The 20,570-nt window shown below is 41.0% G+C and overlaps 1 protein-coding gene across 1 annotated transcript in view; it reads right to left on the bottom strand.

Annotated features, from left to right (window-relative positions):
* The window catches only part of SEC24A (SEC24 homolog A, COPII coat complex component), a 65,548-nt gene extending 52,514 nt beyond the window's left edge, over positions 1–13,034 (bottom strand). Inside the window, exon 1 of the mRNA XM_011224518.3 lies at positions 12,452–13,034. Within this exon, the coding sequence (XP_011222820.2) occupies positions 12,452–12,548 (97 nt within the window). The 5' untranslated portion in view covers positions 12,549–13,034. The remainder of the gene's footprint in view (positions 1–12,451) is intronic.
* Between the last annotated feature and the right edge of the window lie 7,536 nt (positions 13,035–20,570).

The following is a 20,570-nucleotide window of genomic DNA, read 5'->3' as shown; positions in this document are numbered from 1 at the left end:
ACACAGGTTTATTTTTTTTTTATTTTTTAAAGATTTTATTTATTTATTCGACAGAGACAGAGACAGCCAGCGATAGAGGGAACACAAGCAGGGGGAGTGGTAGAGGAAGAAGCAGGCTCATTGAAGAGGAGCCTGATGTGGGGCTCGATCCCATAACGCTGGGATCACTCCCTGAGCTGAAAGCAGACGCTCAACCGCTGTGCCACCCAGGCGCCCCCATACACAGGTTTAAAAAGGTTTCACTTTTCCTACATTTTATCCCCTCGATGTTTATATAACCCATTTATATAGCCATCTTGAATGCTTTTTGAACAACTCATGGGGTAAGGGAGGAGAGAAAAGCATAAACAAGAAACTTAAATTATCTCTGGTTGATCTCCAAAACATCAAATCAGAGAGATATGTTCTGGGAAAGTAAGAACCTTTGCTTTCATATGCACGATTTATCAAACACTAAGAGACTGATTTACTGAATGTGCATATTCCAAAGGACTCTCAAGATTCTGGCACCCTGAAAAACTTTAGGCTTAGAGCAGCTAAGCAACTAGTCCCAAATAGCACCAGAAGTCAACATAGTTCACTCAATCCCTAGTCATTCTCTATATAGGCTACTACTCCATAGTGTATATGCAATCTCTGAGATATGAAAACTATCTAAAGAAATGTTGTAACTCCTATACAATCACCTTCCTGATAGTACAAGGTCACACCATAGGAAGTATATATGGAAACAGGCATTATAGAGTAGTAATTAAGAGCACAGACTAGAACAACTATCCGAAATCAAATTCTGGCCTTGACTTTTAGAAACAGTCCTTGAGGGGCGCCTGGGTGGCACAGCGGTTAAGCGTCTGCCTTCGGCTCAGGGCGTGATCCTGGTGTTATGGGATCCGAGCCCCACATCAGGCTCTTCCACTATGAGCCTGCTTCTTCCTCTCCTCCTCCCCCTGCTTGTGTTCCCTCTCTCGCTGGCTGTCTCTATCTCTGTCGAATAAATAAATAAAATCTTTAAAAAAAAAAAAAAAAAGAAACAGTCCTTGAGCAAGATATTTAACCTAGTTTCCTCATCTATAAAACAGGTATAGTAAAGGTACCTAAATTACAGCGTTAATGTGTATGATAGGCAGAAAAATGACCCCCCAAATACGTCCATATCCTAATCCCTAAGACATGTAAATATATAAGGTTACAAAGCAAAAAAGAATTTAAGGTAGCAGATGGAATTTAAGGTTGTTAATCAAGTGACCTTGAGATAGGAAGATTATTTTAGACTATTAGGGTGGGCCCAATATAATCACAAAGGTGAAAGAGGGAGGAGGCAGGGTCAGAATGATACTATGTGAGAAAGACTTGACAAGACATTGGTGGCTTTGAAGATGATAGGGGGCATGAGTCAAGGAACAAGGCTAGCCTCCAAAAGTTAGAAAAGGCGAAACATTCTTTACTGGAACTCTGGATAAGGAATAGAGCCCCGATGACCTATTTCAGGCTTCTGACTTCCCCAACTTTAAAATTACAATTTTGTGTTGTTTTAAGCCACCAAATTTGTGGTAATTTGTTACAAGCGCAATAAAAACTAATAAACTTAAAGAATGAGATTTATATCAAACAGTGATGTTTCTCATAGTACTCATAACATTTGCTATCTTCATCTGAGAAATGTTCATTTGTACCCTTAACACTGCAGCAACTCACCTACATCTGTTTATCAGTAAACCAAATAATTTCATCCGAACTAACGTTTTTTTTTCTAGTCTTTCATTTAGTTAAAGACTAATCCTGTAGTTAGCCTAATTATTCATTTTATTCCAAATGCTTAAGAACATTCTATTCATTCCCTCATTGAAAGACATATTTACCAAATATCATCGGAGGAGAGAAAGGTAAGTAAGGTCCACTCCAACACTGCCCTCAAATAGCTCACAGTCCAGACTGGAAGACAAAGAACCAGGAAAGGACAAGAGAGTGATGTGACAGTGGAAACTCAGGGAACTATGAGAACACCGAGGAAGTAACACTTAGGCTAAATGGAAGGCAGAAATGTAAAAAGATGGTTTCCTGAGAAAGGGAAGTTTCAACTAAGATCTTAAGAGTTAATCGTAGTTCCAGGAAAAGGAGTATCAAGACTTTCCAGAAATAGCCCGTGGTCATAAAAAGGCATTGTGAAGAAAGTTCAGTATAATAAACAAAAGTCAAGTGACTGAGCAAATGTCTGAAGTGCAACAAGAGTTCAGAATTATTGCGTCTGGATTTCAGGGGCACCTAGGTGGCTCAGTTGCTTAAGCATCCAACTCTTTGATTCTGGCTTGGGTTGTGGTCTCAAGGTCATGGGATGGAGCCCTGAGTCCTGCTCCATGCTCAGCACTGGAGCCTCCTTGTTCCTCAACCTCTGCTCCTCCCCGATTGTGCGCTCGCGCACGCTCTCTCTCTCTCTCTCTCTCTCTCATAAATAAATAAACTCTTAAAAAAAAAGAGTCTGGATTTCAGCCTAAGAGAAATGGGAGGCTTGGAAAAGCTACACGTGGGACATTTTAAATTTGCACATGAGAGAACCTCTTAGGATTAGAGGAAAGATTAGAAACTGAAAGGAGTCTAGAGCTATAATCCAGGCAAAAAACCACTGACTAAATAGCAGCAGTGGGAATAGAGATGTTTGAATCAATAAAAATATTTGTCAAAAATAAATAAATAATAAAAACAAAAAAATAAAAAATAAAAACATTTGTCAAAGTTAATTCATAAGCGTATTGTGGGTCATGTGGATAAAAACAGACATCTCACAGACTAGCCTTATCATAAGATTTCACGGCATACCCTGTGTTTTTATTTACTGTTTTATCATAGGCTAATGCAAAAAAGGCCTTCAAGCCAGGTGCAGCCAATGAAACACAAACATCAACAAAATGCACAAAGTATGGGCACCTGGGTAACGCAATAGGGTAAGAGTCCAACTCTTGGTTTCTGCTCAGGTCGTGTTCTCAGTCAGGGTCCCGGGACTGAGACCCACATCTGGCTCCATGCTCAATCCAAAGTTTGCTTAAGATTCTCTCTTCCTCTCCCTCTCCGCAACACGCACTCTCTCAAATAAATAAAATCTTTTTTAAAAAAATGCACAAAATAAGGGGGCGCCTGGCTGGCTCTGTCAGTAGAGCACGTGTCTTTTTTAAAAAAAGATTTTATTTATTTATGAGAGAGAGAGCGAGACAGAGTGCACACACGAGTGGGGGGGAGGGGCAGAGGAAGAGGGAGAGGGACAAGCAGACTCCCCGATAAGCGGGGAGCCCAACATGGGGCTCAATCCCAGGACCCTGAGATCATGACCTGAGCTGAAGTCAGATGCTTAACCAACTGTGACTCTTGATCTCAGGGTCATTACTTCAAGCCCCATGCTGGGCTTAGAGCTTACTTAAAATGATTTTAATATTTTTATTCTGAAGTCATTAATAAATTAAGTAGGCCATCAAAATTATAGATTATAGATTATAAATGGATACAGAACACACCACTGTGGCATACGAGTTATTTTGAGCACAGGGCATGAGTTCCTGAAATCTCTCACCCACCCAAAAGCAGAGCCTCCCAAAAGAATGCCAAAAAATTCAATTATCATAAATCTCCGGAAGGAACAACCAGAGATAAGACTCCTATCACCCGAGATGAGAAGTTTCCACACCACACCTAAACTACACTGCCACCAAACTATCAAATCTCCCATCTATTCTACTAAGGGCCCATTTATTTTTCCTAAAAATCATTTTGTTTTCCCGTAAGTACACTTCTCTCTTTCCCCTTCCCCTATTAAGATAGTTCCTAAGAGGTGCCTGGCAGCTTAGTCAGTTAAGCATCTGCCTTCGGCTCAGGTCATGATCTCAGGCTCCTGGCTCAGCAGGGAACCTGCTTCTCCCTCTCCCACCCCCACTGCTTGTGCTCTCGCTCTCTGTCAAATAAATAAATAAAATTCCATTAAAAAAAAAAAAAAAGATGGTACCTAAGTCCCAAATTCTATCTGCCTCCTTGAGTCACATTTTTGTAAACTCTCACACTACATAAAAAAATTATATCTTCTCACTTGCTGATTTGTCTCTTGCCAGTTTAATTCACAGGCCCCCAAACACCAAATCTAACAGTGTAGAAAAAGTTCTTCCCCAACAACTTGAAAGAAATTTCATCTTTTTTTTTTCTTTTTTTTAAACATTTTATTTATTTATATGAGAGAGAGAGAGAGAGAGAGAAAGTAAGAGAGAGAGAGAGGGAGAATGAGCGGGGATAGGGGAAGAGGAAGAGGGAGAAGCAGACTCCCGCTGAATATGGAGCCCAATGCAGGGCTCCACCCCAAGACCTTGAGATCGCAACCTGAGCCAAAGTCAGATGCTTTACCAACTGAGCCACCCAGGAGCCCCCCCCCCTTTTTAAAGTAGGCTCCGTGAGCAGCGTGGAGCCCAATGTGGGGCTCAAACTCACAACCCTGAGGGGCGCCTGGGTGGCACAGTGGTTAAGCGTCTGCCTTCGGCTCAGGGCGTGATTCCGGCGTTATGGGATCGAGCCCCACATCAGGCTCCCTCCACTATGAGCCTGCTTCTTCCTCTCCCACTCCCCCTGCTTGTGTTCCCTCTCTCGCTGGCTGTCTGTATCTCTGTCGCATAAACAAATAAAATCTTAAAAAACAAAAACAAAAACAAAAAGCTCACAACCCCGAAATCAAGACCTGAGCTGAGATCGCGTCAGATGCTCAACCCACTGAGCCACCCAGGCAACCTTTGTCTTTAAAAAGAACAGTGACCACGATAATCCCCCAAATGATGTTCTAACATGTTCAAAATTAAAACTATCCAATCAATTTTGGCTTTAGCCAAACATAATCGATCACATCATTTAATGTTTTAACTTTGAATTGTACCGCTTTTGTAGATGTTTTTATTTTAATCCGTTTTAGTTTTATATTGTACAGAAGCTATAAACATATGAAGTTTATGCCTAGCTTTGTGTTTGCATATACATTTTATAAAAAATAATTTAACATTGAAGATGCAAAGAAATATTTAACACCCATACATTACTTAAGTTTAAAAAAACTGACTGAAAAATACAACTGATGGGATTTGATGTGGAACTGAATGTGTGAATTCATGTGGGAAGTGAATAGAGGAAGCAATCAGGGATAAATAACTTCCCAAATTCTGACCTGAACAACTCAGTGGATGGCAGTGCCATTCACTGGAAAGAAGGAGAAAGAAATAATTGGGGAAGGAAGAGAATAGCAAAGGGAGGAGGGACTGAAGAATTATTTTAAACATACTTTTAAGTGCCACCAAGAAATCCAAGTACAGATGGACAACAGAAAGACATCTATCTGCAGCCAAAGAGATGGGTTTCAGCTTATAACTTTCGGAATCACTGGCATACGTACAACATTTGATAACATGGGGATTAATGATATCCAGGGAGTATGTATAAAGTAAGAAGAAACGCAGCCACAGAAATGATGTGAAAAAGTATTTATTGCTAATTTTTTGAAGATTTAAAAAAGTTGTTTGGGGTTTTTTTTAGTACAATCTCTATACCAATGTGGGGCTTGAACTCACAAGAGCCCACGCTCTACTGACAGAGCCAGTCAGGAAATCCTAAAGATTTTATTTTAAGTAATGTCTACACCCAACATGGGGCTCAAACTCACAACCCTGAGACCAAGAGTCACATGCTATACTGACTGATCCAGCTAGATACCCCTACTCTTATCTTTTTTTAAAAAGAAAGAAATAGAAGAGAACCAGGTCAGAACCCTGAGAAACACCAACATTTAAGAAAGAGAGAGAAGGGACACCAGGGTGGCTCAGTCGGTTATGCCTCGGCCTTCGGCTCAGGTCATGATCCCAGGGTCCCCGGTTCCAGTCCCACAGATGGCTCCCTGCTTTTCCCTCTGTCTCTGCCCCTCCTCCCTGCTCATGCCCTTTCTCTCTCTTTTTCTCTAACAAATAAATAAATAAATAAAATCTTGAAAAAGAGAGCGAGAGAAGAAAAAAGGCAATAAAAAAAGGTAGAAATATTGAGAATACTACTGTTGAGAAACAGCAACCAAACCAGAAGAGTCTTAAACCGAAACAAGTAGTGGTAAAGGACACCAGATGCTGCTTGAAAAACAGCAATGAGAAATGAAAAATATTTTTTGCATTTAATAACTAAAAAGTCATCTGAGGCCTTATTTAGGGCTGTTTTGGGAGACATGTGGAAATAGAAGCCAAATTTAGAGAGGGTAAAGAAGAAAAGAAGCACTCGAGATTAAAATAAAAGCAGATGGCGGCACCTGGGGGGTTCAGTAGGCTCAGGGTCTGACTTGATTTCGGCTCAGGTCTCCATCTTGGGGTCATGAGATCAAGCTCTGCAATGCGCTCTGCTTGTCCCTCTCCATCTGCTCCTCCCCCCTCCCACCCCTCTCTTTCTCAAAATAAATAAATAACATCTTTAAAATAAAAGTAGATGATTGCTACTCAATTACCCAAACAGCAGCTTCAGAATCAAAGAGATATAGGTTCCACCTCTGTAAATTCCTATTCTACAGCACTCAATGGGATCTCAGAATTTTCATTAGTAAAAATGTCACGTACTAAGGGTTCTTATGTACATTAGAAGAAACTTTATGAAAAAACCACTGATGTGTCAAAATGACTGATATATGATTATTAATGAATCTAGCATGCAAAAATTAAAAAATACTTCTGTATACTATCCCAATAAACAAAAAATAAATTTTCTTTTTTAAAAAGATTTTTTTTAAAGATTTTATTTATTTATTTGACAGAGATAGAGACAGCCAGCGAGAGAGGGAACACAAGCAGGGGGAGTGGGAGAGGAAGAAGCAGGCTCATAGCGGAAGAGCCTGATGTGGGGCTCGATCCCAGAACGCCAGGATCACGCCCTGAGCTGAAGGCAGACGCTTAACCGCTGTGCCACCCAGGCGCCCCTTTAAAAAGATTTTAATCATTTGAGAGAGAGACAGAGAGAGCACAAACAGGGGCAGAGGGAGAGGGAGAAGCAGACTACCCGCTGAGCTGGGAACCCCCCTCCCCCATTCAGGGTTTGATCCCAGGACCTGGAGGTCAGAAGGCAGATAATAAACCATCTAAGCCACCCAGGTGCCCCCAAAACAAATTTTAATTTTACGAGTTTCTTCAAGAAAGCCTACTGAACAGTCACAAAAGCACAATGCATAAACTACCTCTTTCATGAAAATTTAACACTAAGGGGAAAAGATGTTGCCCAGAATGGTTTCCCCAAAATTTGCAAGCAAGAAAAAGACCTACGATCTTTGTATTCTAAAGCGAATCATTCATTAATCCATTCAGTAAATACACATTGAGCTAATATTTGCCAGGGACAGTTTACATTTTCCATCTATCATGCATGAATCCAACTGAATGACCAATTCAAATTAATTCAAGGCTCTCCAGAGTATGGTTCTATTAATTACGGTGTCATACATGTAAGTATAAATAAAAGTCAGAGAAAAGTAACCAAGTATTCAAAAATACCACATTTGAGACAGCAATATGTTGCTTAAACCTTGAAAGTTCCTTCTTTTTGTGTATGTGTTTTTAAATACAACAGGTTTAAAGGATAAATTAACTACTGGGAAAAAATTTTTTTGATTCAGCACCTCACCCCACACATTAAATATATTCTGATCACTAAGAGAGCTGACCAGATGAAACTTTAAGTGCAACAAATGGATGCCACTGTATGAGTACAACTTATGGATCAGTCACTAAAAAATAAAGGCTTTCAGAAAGCATTGGAAAGAAAAGAGCAAATGCAAGGAATCTAAGTGGGGACAGGGGCAATTACAGGATCTGGAAGACGTTTATGAAATGTGATGTTGAAATAGCAAAGAAACTGACTATATACTTAAAAAAGTGAGGGTCAGGTCATATATTAATTATAATCCAAAAGAGAATAAGCTAGGTGGCAGTTTTGAAAAATATAAACTTAACTGTAATTATAGGCATCCACCTACACAAAGAAACCGAAGAGAAGGTTCTGATCCTCGATTCAGGTTCTAATTCAAGGTGTTATGTCCTGAGATGCAGAGATAACAACCAGATAAACTGATTAACAGTGGTTAAGTAAGACTGCCTAGGTTTGAATCTAGGTTCCATATTAACTGTGTGACCTTGATCTAGTTCCTTGCCCACTCATCAGTTTCCTTATCAGTACTTAACAGTTCTTATCCCACAGTACTGTTGTGAGGATTAAATGAGATGACTCGTAAAATGCAACCTAGCACTGGCATGGAATACGTAGCAAACAATAAATGTTAGTTCTTATGGTTACTACTTCTGTCGTTCAGGAACTTCCAGTCTACCAGCAGAGACAAACAAGAAGCTCAACACGGTAAGTTCTCATAGACATACACGAAGAGTTTGTGAAAGTCCAAAGTTACTGCCCCTACTGAAAACACGAAAAGACCACAATCATTACTATAGACCACATGCCAATTTTATTCATAGCATGCTTTGATCATGACTAGAGACTTCCTATATCAAATACACAATCATAAACATGGTTTACATCATAGTGAAACTAAAAAAGACCTACATTTCTGTCATGCCTACAATAGAGATAGCACAAGTCTAGCATTTAAACTGATGACCAAATAACACCCCCAACATATTCTACTGTTTTAGCTAATATTGTAAAAAAATACACTGAAAAATTCATCAAAAAAAAAAAAAGGAGTTGGAAATGACCTCTAATCTTGTACAAGTGAATACACGTTTAGTGACTTATATTGCAGAAGACCCAATTCTAAAACTTCCATTCAATAAAACTGATAACTCCTAAAATGTGCTAGACACCACATGGAAAGTTGGAGAGAAGATGATGTGCAAAAGCAGATATCCTTGCTCTTTTAGGATTTACAGTCTAGAGGGCAGAAAGATATTGTTTTATAAAATTACATACGTTAGGGGTACTTGAGTGGCTCAGCTGGTTAAGTGTCTGCCTTCAGCTCAGGTCACTAGCCCCAGGTCAGGCCCCTTGATCAGCGAGGAGTCTGCTTCTCCCTCTCCTTCTGCCCCTCCACCTGCTTGTGCCCTTACTTGCTCTCTCTCTCAAATAAATACAATCTTTAAAAAATAAAAAATAAATAAAAATTTAAAAATTATATACATTATACCAGGGAAATCTGAGTGGGACAGAGGGTGACAAATATCCTTCTGACCTCTACTGTACTTGGGAAAAAGTGAACATTACATAAATATTACAAAAAATAAAATTAGTAAAACTGCAGTTTCTAATTGCCTTGGCAAATTGATCCAAATAGTCAAAAAACACAACTAACTAAAAGTGGGAGTCATGGAGCACCTGGGTGCCTCAGTTGGTTAAAAAGCCAACTCGATTTCAGGTCAGGTCATGATCTCAGGGTCGTGGGATGAAGCCCCATGTTGGGCTCTGTGCTCAATGTGGAGTCTGTTTGTCCCTTGCCCGCTGCCCCCCGCCCTCAGAGCGTGCATGTGCTCACTCGCTCCTTCTCTCTCAAATAAATAAAATTAAAAAAAAAAAAAAAGTAGGAGTCATGAGGAGCACCTGGCTAGCTCAGTCAGAGCATGGGACTCTTGATCTTGGGGTTGTGAGCTAGAGCCCCACACTGGGTGTAGAGATTACTAAAAAATAAAATTAAATAAATAAATAAAATAAAAATTTAAAAAATTTAAATCTTTAACAAAAAAAAGTGGGAATCACAATTTGCCTTTAGCCTTATTACATACTAATGAGATGAAAATATGCCAGTTTAAATAGTCTTGCAGTTTCACGTCAATTTTTGCAAAGAAAATATATGTACACAAATCTATATAGACTTAGAAAAACCTATCTAGACAACCTTTAGATTGTAATGCAATGTAACAATCTACCACAGAAAAAAATGTCTTGGTGTGTCAGGAATTATATAATATAATGACACCATAAAATACCATTGGAATTTACAGAAAAATGGAAAAGGTAACTATTCAGTCTTTTGATCATCTAAAAAATATCTGAATATTCAACTGAACTGTAATTTGTAATTTAAGAAAGCTGCATTGGGAGGTACAGGCTTCTGGTCATGGAATGAGTAAGTCATGGGGATGAAACATGCAGCCTAGGAAATATAGTCAATGGTGTAGTAATAGGGTTGTACGGTGACAGATGGTAGCTACACTTTGTAGTGAACACAGCACACAGAGAAGTCCCATCAGTACTGTTGTATACAGGAAATTAATTTAACATTGTATATCAACTACAGTTTTAAAAAGCTACATTAACAGGTGCCTGGGTGTCTCAGTCAGCTAAACATCTGACTCGATTTCATCTCCAGTCATGATCTCAGGGCTGTTAGATGGAGCCCCTCCCGCAGGACTCTGTGCTTACCAGGACTCTGGAGATTCTATCTCTCTTCCTCTGACCCTCCCCTGGCTGGCACTCAGGTGCACTCATGCGTGCTCTCTCTCTCTCCCCCTTCCCAAAATAAATAAATAAATCTTAAAAAAAATAAAATTAAAAGCTACATTAAATCTACAGTATGAGTATTCAAAAGAATATTTAAGGAACAATAACTGCCCTGATAGAGTTAACCAATAAAAGCAGATTTCAACACTGAACTTTTTTTTCACCTTCTAGAGAAATACCCTCTCCAATTTTCCACCACATCCCTACTGTCTTTATTATTAGTGGGATGAACAACAAAGAAACCCAGTACAGGCCATCAGCCATTTTACTGAGAATAATTTTATAAAAACTTTAGAAATGGGAATTACAAAGACTTTCAAAATTATATCTTCAAAAGGCTATTTGTAGTCTTAGGATTTCCTTTCCTAAGTGAATCCTCTATTGGCTTTGGGCAACATGCGTACAGGGACTGCTTTCTTGTTCTCTTTTACATTACCAAAGACAGAACTTAGAAAGTGTGCAACAAATGTGTTGGACGGAATCAAATCAAGAGAGTGACAAAATCTTGTATACTACATATCGCAGTGGCTAAGTCCCTTTAGTATTTCAAAATTATCACAACTACACTTATATATAAACTTAGAAGCATATTTGCAGGATTTGCCATTTAAAGCTCATGTAAAATTTCAATTTATAGATTGTAAGAAAAAGCCATAGCCATGTGACTTTTTTTTTAAGGATACAGAAGTTTACTGAACACACTGCAAGAGAGCAGCAAGCAGGACAGGAGAGGCTTCTGCAACCGTACGACATCTTAAGTTTTTTTGCCTTAAAGTGAAAGTCTTAAAATGATTTCATCCTCAGTGTAAATGTTACTAAAAAGCCTAAAATAAAATGTAGTTTACATAATCTGTTACCACAAATATGAGAAAGAACAATTCATTCAGCTTAACACCATTACAGTCCTTACGCTTATTCTTGCTTCTGCCTACATACCTGCCTACTCACAGACATTTTTAAAAGTCTTTTAGATCCTTCTTTGTAAAGTAAACACTAGTCCTCTCTAAAAACAATGTACATTAGGTATTTTAGTCACTGGCTATTTTCCCGAACTTCACAAAAATCTTAGATTCCAATGGGCAATTTAAGTATATTAGTTTTATTCTACTAGTTTTGTTTCGATGAGCCAAGGATTTATTGGTAAATCAGTAACTTGGCAAGATACTGGCAAATAATCCTTCTTTCTCTAAAATAACAATTATAGTTAAGTTCAGCAAATCGCAATGTAGGACAAGTTAAAGAATCCTAGAAGAGGCATAAAACTAACGCTCGCGCCAAGTGACAAAGTGAAGTGCCACATGTACACTCTCGACGGAGGTTCAGAGCTGTATCCAACCACTTTTGCAAGTGAGTAAAGACCTCTGGATCGTCCCCTATTATTTGGTTCTTTCAAAGCTGAAAAACTTAACAGGTGGCCTAAGTACAATTCGCGAAAGGTTCTGGGAGACAAGAGCAAGCCTTAAAGACGACTGCCAAAAGCACAATCATTCATCTCCACCAATTTTGACTGGGTACGCCCCCCACCCTCACTCCCACCCCCACCCCCCTCAGGCCCTGTGGAACTGAAATCAATCAGTCCCCGAGCTCTGCTTTCTGGAAGACAGGGTGAAGTCGCAAGGAGGGGGAAAGCATATAAACAGGCACTATGAGTCTTGTATGCGAGTACTGAGATTTGCACCGAATCTGTATCTTTCACCCATGTGTACCCAGCGTGTTACATTCAACAAACGCTCGATTAATTGTTCACTGAGCGCATGAATAAATAAATATGAAACACTTAAGACGAGCCCGGGGCTGCGGCTGCATATTCGCGGCAGTCTCGTTGGCCCAGGCGCCCACCACCACTCGTTCATCAGCCCGGCCCGGAGGTCACCCTCTCCTGTCGCCACAGGCAGCGGCAGTAACCAAAGGTCAGCTGGAGCCCGGGCCCAGGCCCAGGCCGCGCCAGCCGCCCGCCCCTGGCAGTACTTACCGTTGGTGTAGAGAGACCCCGAAGCCGAGGCGGCCCCGTTCTGGGCCTGGAGGCCGGCTGGGGCGCCGCCGGAGGCCGGTATCCCCGGCTGGGACATGACGACGGTGCGCGTCGGGGTTGGAAGGGGATGGTCGGGGTCTGCGACAGCGACAAACGAAGAGCTGAAAGACGAGTGCTGGAAACGGAGGGAAGGGACCACCGACTCAGGACTGAGGCGAGGAGGAGAGAGGGCAGCGCATCATGCCCTAGGCATGGCGCGGCATTCTTCCCAGCCCGCGAGCGGCCACGGCTTGGCCTGGGAGCTGAGACTTGGGAGTCGGACCCGTGGGGCCGAGAACGCCGGGCTGGAAGTCGGTAGCCCAGCGAGAGAGAAGGGAAGACGCCCCGGCCGGAAGTGCCTGTCAGCCGCTGGCCGCGCAAGCGCAATCGGGACACGTGGCACTTCCGGCTCCGGGCTCGCCGCCGCTGCCGCGATCGGTACGCTCTCTTCTCCCCTCGGGGCTGCCCAAAGGCCACCTGACAGCTCCGGGTGTCCCAGCCCGAAGGACCGTGCTAGACCTCGCCTGCCACGTCACTGAGTCTCACCGTCGGCCGGAAGTGGCGTGTGTCACTGCTACGGAAATCCCCGTCGTAGTGAACGTCATCTCGCGGGCAGGGCCAGAATCTGAGGGCAGGCAGGGCTTCAGTAGCCGCTTTCGAGGGGTGGGACTGACAGTTCTTCCCCTGGCGTTTGTGAAGATTACCTGATACAACAGATGTCATCGTCCTCTCTTGAGACTATACTTCTGGTAGCTGAACTGATGAATATTCATCGCAGTATTTCATTTCACATTTCATCATCATATTCAAGGTGTAAATTGTAAAGGAGTTTTTTTTTAAGGGGGTAATTATGTACATGTGTTAAAAGTGTAATCAAATCGAGGAAGCCTTTTTTTTTTTGACCTGACGACTCAGAACTAATTTTAATTTTGAAATTCGCTGATTCATAACATAGTCACGCGAAAGTTCATTAACATCACATTGAACAGCAGGTTTAAATGGCAGTTTTAGTTCCTCTTCTAGGAGTTTACAGTAAGGTAAAACATTCAAACTTCCTTTCTGAGCAAGTAGACTTTTTTCTTTTTTCCCCAAGTAGACTTTTTTTCTTTTCTTTTTTTTTTTTTTTTACTTCTGAGGCCAAGGGGAGGTAGAAACCGGAGTGATAGAATAATACAATTAACTGATGATCTCCTTAACCATTGTAGCTACCTTCATTCTACCTAGGTTTTTCCTGCTCTGAGCTGATGACAAAGCTCTTCTTTAAACTACAGATCTGTTGATTAAAATGTCATGCCAAGGGCGCCTGGGTGGCTCAGTCGCTTAAGCGGCTGCCTTCAGCTCAGGTCATGATTTCGTGGTCCTGGTATGGAGCCCGCATTGGGCTCCCTGCTCAGGGGGAAGTCTACTTCTCCCTCTCCCCCTGCCCCTCCTCCCTACTTGTGTTCTCTCGCTCTCTCTCAAATAAACAAATCTTTAAAAAAAAAAAAAAAAAGTAATGTCATGCCAAGTATTTTGCAACCGGTGAGGGTGAAGTAGATATTACTTAATTCATTGAATATCAAATGCCTGCTATGAAATTTTGTATTTATATTGTACAATGTTATATTACATAATCATTAGAGTAAGAGTTAAACCACTGTGTCAGACCTGAAAAGGAAACAGTAAGCATTCAAATAACTAAGGGTTAAATTTTATCCTAACTCTGTTTTTATCATTTGCCTCAGAACCTTACTAAGAACGTATTTGCCCTGTATGGAGTTAAGCAATTAAACTCCTTTGCACAAGATACAAGTACAAAGGTTTCTTTAGGATGAAGATGATACTTTTAGTCAAACTGTTTCCCTAAAACAAAATCCCAAATCATACATCCCAAGAACACTTAAAAATATAAGAAACACAAGCCTCTCAATGTTTTAAAAAGAAAACAAACCTCAGAGAGAAACTGTACCTTCCTGAGGTCAGACAAAATCACTGTCACTCTACAAAGGGCCAAATGCTTAGACGTGGTCTCAAACGTGCAGTAGTTTAATTTTTTTTTCTTTTTCTTAATGCAGCTCTTTAATTGGTTTATTGACCTTGGCACAGGGGTTTGATTTGGTTAAATCAAGCTTTTCTTTGGACTTTGTTCTGTTTAAGCAGTATCTGTGTGTTCCGGGTGGGGGGGGAAGCTAATAAGATTAGCCATTTTAAAGATTTTATTTATTTATTTGACAGAGACAGCTAGCAAGAGAGGGAACACAAGTGGGGGAGTGGGAGAGGAAGAAGCAGGCTCCCAGTGGAGGAGCCTGATGTGGGGCTCGATCCCAGAATGCCGGGATCACGCCCTGAGCTGAAGGCAGACGCTTAACAACTGAGCCACCCAGGCGCCCCAATTAGCCACTTTAAAACATAAATCATGGTTGGTTAAATAAGGTTAAATAAACATAATATCTAGTTAGTAAATACTGCTTTTTCTAAAATCCCCCCACCACTGTGTTATTATTCCCCAAAAAACTATGGTTAACTCTTTTCAGATGTTTTTTACATTTCCAACATAGTTTTAAAATATTGAGGAGAGGGATGCCAGGGTGGCTCAGTCAGTTAAGCGTCTGATTTCGGCTCAGGTCGTGATCCCAGGGTCCCAGGGCATTGTGATTGAGTCCAGCACGGGGCTCCCTGCTCAGTGGGAAGTCTGCTTCTCCTCTGCCACTCCCGCCCCCTCTTCATGCACACGCGCGCACACTCTCTTTCTCAAATAAATAAAATCTTAAAAAAATATTGAGGAGAAAAACAGCGTTTGTCATCTACCCACCCTCAGGGACAATAGGAAGTTAAATTTAAGGAATTAAGGTGCGACAGCATAGTTAAAAAGGTAATTTTCTTTTTAAGTGTCATCCACACATTGTCAAATCCTTCTCTGACTTCTTAAACTGTAACTACATGAATATCAAGGAAAAATTATTAATGCTATTAACAGTTGTTAAGGGTATTGATTTTTTGGGGCACCTGCGTGGCACAGTGGTTAAGCGTCTGCCTTCGGCTCAGGGCGTGATCCCAGTGTTATGGGATCGAGCCCCACATCAGGCTCCCTCCGCTATGAGCCTGCTTTTTCCTCTCCCACTCCCTGCTTGTGTTCCCTCTCTCGCTGGCTGTCTCTATCTCTGTCGAATAAATAAATAAAATCTTTTAAAAAAAAAAGGGTATTGATTTTTTTAGTTAACTACCTGTATCCATCCTATAGTACCATATGTTTTTTGAAACTGATGTCAATAATACAATCTACCTTTTATCCTTGTTTTCCAGAACAACAGGACCCTTCTGCCACAGATACATCCTTTATCTGTGTATATATCAGATTTTCTGCACATTATTTTCAAAGCCTTCAGCCCTACTTAAGATGATAAACAGAAAAATAACTGACACTCCAGAGTCTCAGCAAGGAGACAGCACTATACAAAGAATATTCCATTGAAGTTGATTATTTTATTTTAGACCCAAAGAGGTAGACAGGCATTCCTAATAAAATTTGCTGACATGCAGAAGTGGACTTAGGCTCACACACTAGGGCCCCTTTGCCTGCCTACTCATCACTGCTTAATTGTCAGCTGATAAACAGGAACAATTCTGTTTACTTTTCAGAATAGGGGGAATTATTTTAGGTCCTTCAATTATTTAAAAATGTGTTCTATTTAGAAACAAAAAAATGGTTTCAATTACAAACAACAGGTTTGTTCTGAAACTCTTGTGACTCCATTTTAAGAACAGTTCCTTTGGCCTCATTTGCCTTTGGCAGGACATCTGTGTCTAAAGTCAGTAGCTCCAAAGCTACGTCACAAGGGCACTCCAGCAAATTCCATCTTTCACACTCTCTCTCACTGACTACACTGCACAAATACTTGCTATTTCTCTAGCTACCCAAGCCTTCCTTTTACACTTGTTTCGATTCCCTCTAATGCTCTTCCCCAAAATACACGTGGCGCAATCTCTCACCCCTTCAGCCTTTATTCATGTTAACTTATTGTTGACTCCTTCTCTGAACACCCCATACAATAGCACACCCTCCCTTTTCACTCTAACCCTCTTATCTTCCTTTTTTTTCTTTCATGGCACTTCTCATCATTGTTAAATACTTGGGGCTATGTTTACCTTTCTTCAGTGGAATAAAATTCTATACATATCCTGCCCACTCTAAGGTAATTTTTTTGATTTCATATATGTCTTATTGTTTAGACCATCAGAGAGTAGAGACCAAGGATGTGTCCTTTTCACATCTGTATTCTCAGCACTTGACTTGGGGCCTCACCTTTAACAGGTGTTCGTTAATGTTTTTGAATGAATGAATTTAAAGTGTCATCTTTTCCCATCTTCTATTTTGCCCCTCATCAATTCACTACTACAAGTTCATATTTCAAGTATAGCCTAAACCACATGACTAGCACTTGTTTGTAAATTATGTCATCTTTAATTCTTTTAGGTCCTTTTTTTTTTAAGATTTTATTTATTTATTTATTTGACAGAGAGAGAGACAGCCAGCGAGAGAGGGAACACAAGCAGGAGGAGTGGGAGAGGAAGAAGCAGGCTCCCAGTTGAGGAGCCTGATGCGGGGCTCGATCCCAGGACCCTGGGATCACGCCCTGAGCCGAAGGCAGACGCTTAATGACTGAGCCACCCAGGCGCCCCTAATTCTTTTAGGTTCTTAACTATTATGCTACATTGTGTCCCATCTGATACAGACCTAATAGTGTAACTGGTCAGGCCCCATCTGCCTGGAGTATCAGAGTATCAGAGATCTGAGATGGACCTTCCCCTCGAAAACCCATCTTTTTCATCAGACTCTCTGCTGAATGACCTCACCACCTCCTTCATTTGTTGATTAATTAATTTATTCAACAAATATTAAGTGGCTTCCATATGCCAGGTACTTGCTAAACACCAAGCAAAAACAGAACAGGACAGACAAGTTCTCTTCCTACTGTGCATTTTACAGTGGAGGAAACAGAAAAGAAAAATGTATATAAATATATATTTTTAAGTTTAAAATTTGGTCAGTGCTATTGAAGTATTGGTACTAAGACAGAGTAGGAACCTGATCTGGTTAGGATGGTCAGGACAAGAGGTGACATTTAAGGTGTGATCCAAAAGATGAGAAAGCTAGCTATACAAAGAGAGAAAATGGGAAGAAGAAGGGCTCTGGCCAAAGGGAACAGCACATACAAAATGCAGAGGCAGCAATGAGCTTGCTGTGGTGAGCAAGGCAGAATACCAAGAGGTAAGATAGGAGAAGTAGAGGGGGCTGGAGCAATAAGAGTGTTGTAAGGAATTGTAAGGAGTTTATAGGCCTTGGGAAGCAGTTGAAGAGTTGTAAAGAGGGGAGTAATTTGATCCAATTCATGCTTTAAGATGAATGCATTTTTTAAAATGTGAGCGGGCACCTGGGTGGCTCAGTTGGTTAAACGTCTGCCTTCAGCTCAGGTCATGATCCCAGGGTCCCGGGATCGAGTCCCACATCAGGCTCTCTGTTCAGTGGGGAGTCCGCTTCTCCCTCCCTCTTGCTTTCTCTCTCTCTCTCTCATTCATTCTCTCTCTCTCAAATAAAAAAAATCTTTAAAGAAAATTAAAAATTAAAAAATCTGGAGTGCCTGGCTGGATGAGTGCATGAAGGATGCAACTCTTGATCTTGGGGTCGTGACTTTGAGCCCCATGTTGGGCCTAAAGCTTACTTAAAAAAAAAAAATCCAACATCTGTGATGATAATTGATTTCAGGGAGAAGAATGGAATTCTTGCAGTAAACCAGGCCAGAGATGCCAGTAATCTGGAGTGAGGTTGTTATGGTGGAAACAGAAGTAATCCAGGTTAAAATTTTGGACTTTGATATCTCCTTTATTTTTGCTACTAACATGCCATCAATCATGACATCTTATAGGTTCCAATGTTTACAGCTTCTCACATACCACTCCGTATTTCTCTGTTCGCACTGACCCAACCCAGGCCTATGTTACCACTCACCTGCATGGTTGGAGTAGCCCCATTCCTGATCTGGGTTTTCAGTCAAGCTGTTCCAATACAACCCACACACTGCTGCCAGCAAACTTCCAACAACAACACTGTACATGATCCTGCTCTACTAGAAACCCTCAAAAGGCTCCACAGTTTGGGAGCCAAGGTCCCCAAGAGTCCAGCCCAAATCTACCCAATCAAGTCATAATACTTGCCTGGTGCTTTTCCCATCTCTGTCCCTTTCTGTAGGTTATTCTCTCTTAGGTCATCCCTTCTGGATATTAATCCCTGTTTTACGTACATAGGAACTCTAAGTGGCTAGTGATGTTAGAAGCATAGGTCTGTGGCTAGAGGTTGTGCTCTTACCTATTATAGTCTATTAAAAATGCATCCATTAAAATTCAGAATTTAGAATAACTTAATTACATGGTAAAGTGTCTGTAATAAATGTTTTGAATTTTAAATGTTTTTTCTTTTTTAAAGATTTTATTTATTTATTTATTTATTTGACAGAGATAGAGACAGCCAGCGAGAGAGGGAACACAACTAGGGGGAGTAGGAGAGGAAGAAGCAGGCTCCTAGCGGAGGAGCCTGATGTGGGGCTCAATCCCATAACGCCGGGACCACGCCCTGAGCCGAAGGCAGACGCTTAACCACTGTGCCGCCCAGGCGCACCCTGAATTTTAAATGTTTTATAAAACCATGTATGGTATGATCAAAATCTAATAAAAGTAGTTTTATCTGTGAGGTGAGATTGGGGGTGATTCTTGTTTGCATGAGGTATTTTTCTGGATTTTCCAAAAGTTTTTACAATTAATATGTATTACTTTTATGACAACAATCACCAAAAAGAATGGGGGGTGGAATATGCTATGTAGCCTTTAAGACTCTCAAACACTAGCATCACCAGCCTCTTCACTCCCTCACCACCACCACCATTTCATACATTATTATCCTCTCTCCCCCTACCTTCTTTGAGAGTTATGTGTGACTTAACACATTTCCCTGCCACACTGAAAGCTCCTTGAGTAAAGACACTATGTCTTGCTTATTGTCACAACCCCCCATTCCTACCATTTTACAATTTGTTGAAGCCAGGAATTTAGATTTTTTTAAATTTATTTATTTGACAGAGATAGAGACAGCCAGCAAGAGAAGGAACACAAGCAAGGGGGAGTGGGAGAGGAAGAAGCAGGCTCATAGCGGAGGAGCCTGATGTGGGGCTCGATCCCATAACGCCAGGATGACGCCCTGAGCCTAAGGCAGACGCTTAACCGCTGTGCCAGGAGTTTAGATTTTTTAGGGCTAACTAAAATGCCAGCAATATCAGGAAAGAAAGGCTATCCAGGATAAGAGCTATAATTTTGAGGAGTCCAGTGAAGTGACTTTGACTACTTAAAAGCATTTGTTAAACCTGTTAACCTTAGGGGCACCTGGGTGGTTCAGTGGGTTGAGCATCAAACTGTTGATTTCTGCTCGGGTCCTGATCTCAGGGTCATGGGATGGAGCCCCATGTTGGGCTCTACTCGGAGTGTGGAGCCTGCTTGGAATTCTCTCTCTCCTTTTCCCTTTTCCCCTCCCCGCTTGCATGCTCTTTCTACAATTAAAAAAAAAATTGTTAACCTTAAAAATAAAACTGTCAGGTATCTTACTGGGGAAAAAAAAGGAGTTTATTCTGAAATAGCAGAGAATTGCATTTCCAGACACACAAGCTAGGGCTTTGCAAGTCTGGAGAACAAAGGAGAGGACCACGCTTTATAAAGGAATGGCTAAATTGAGAGGCCTTTGTTATAAATAAAACATCCATTGGAATAAACTGGGAGCTCTAAGTGTAGTGGCTTTTCATTGGCTGAGTGGTGACAATCTCTCATTGGCTGGGCTGTTGCTGGACAAAGACATTCTTTCCTCTTGCTACGGTAGTAAAATATAGTCTTTTTCCTATGGGGAATGCAAGGTAAGTCTCTTCCTGTTGGGGTCTGCAATGGAGGAAGAGTGGTGGGGTATAAGAGCTCCTACTTCTGGCACCTGACTCCATTTTACTTTATTTTATATTATATATATATATATATATAATATATATATATATATATATATATATTAGAT

This window comes from Ailuropoda melanoleuca, chromosome 3 (genome assembly GCF_002007445.2).
Source record: "Ailuropoda melanoleuca isolate Jingjing chromosome 3, ASM200744v2, whole genome shotgun sequence".
Taxonomy (NCBI): Eukaryota; Metazoa; Chordata; class Mammalia; order Carnivora; family Ursidae; genus Ailuropoda; species Ailuropoda melanoleuca.
This window is presented reverse-complemented; position numbering and strand designations above follow the sequence as displayed.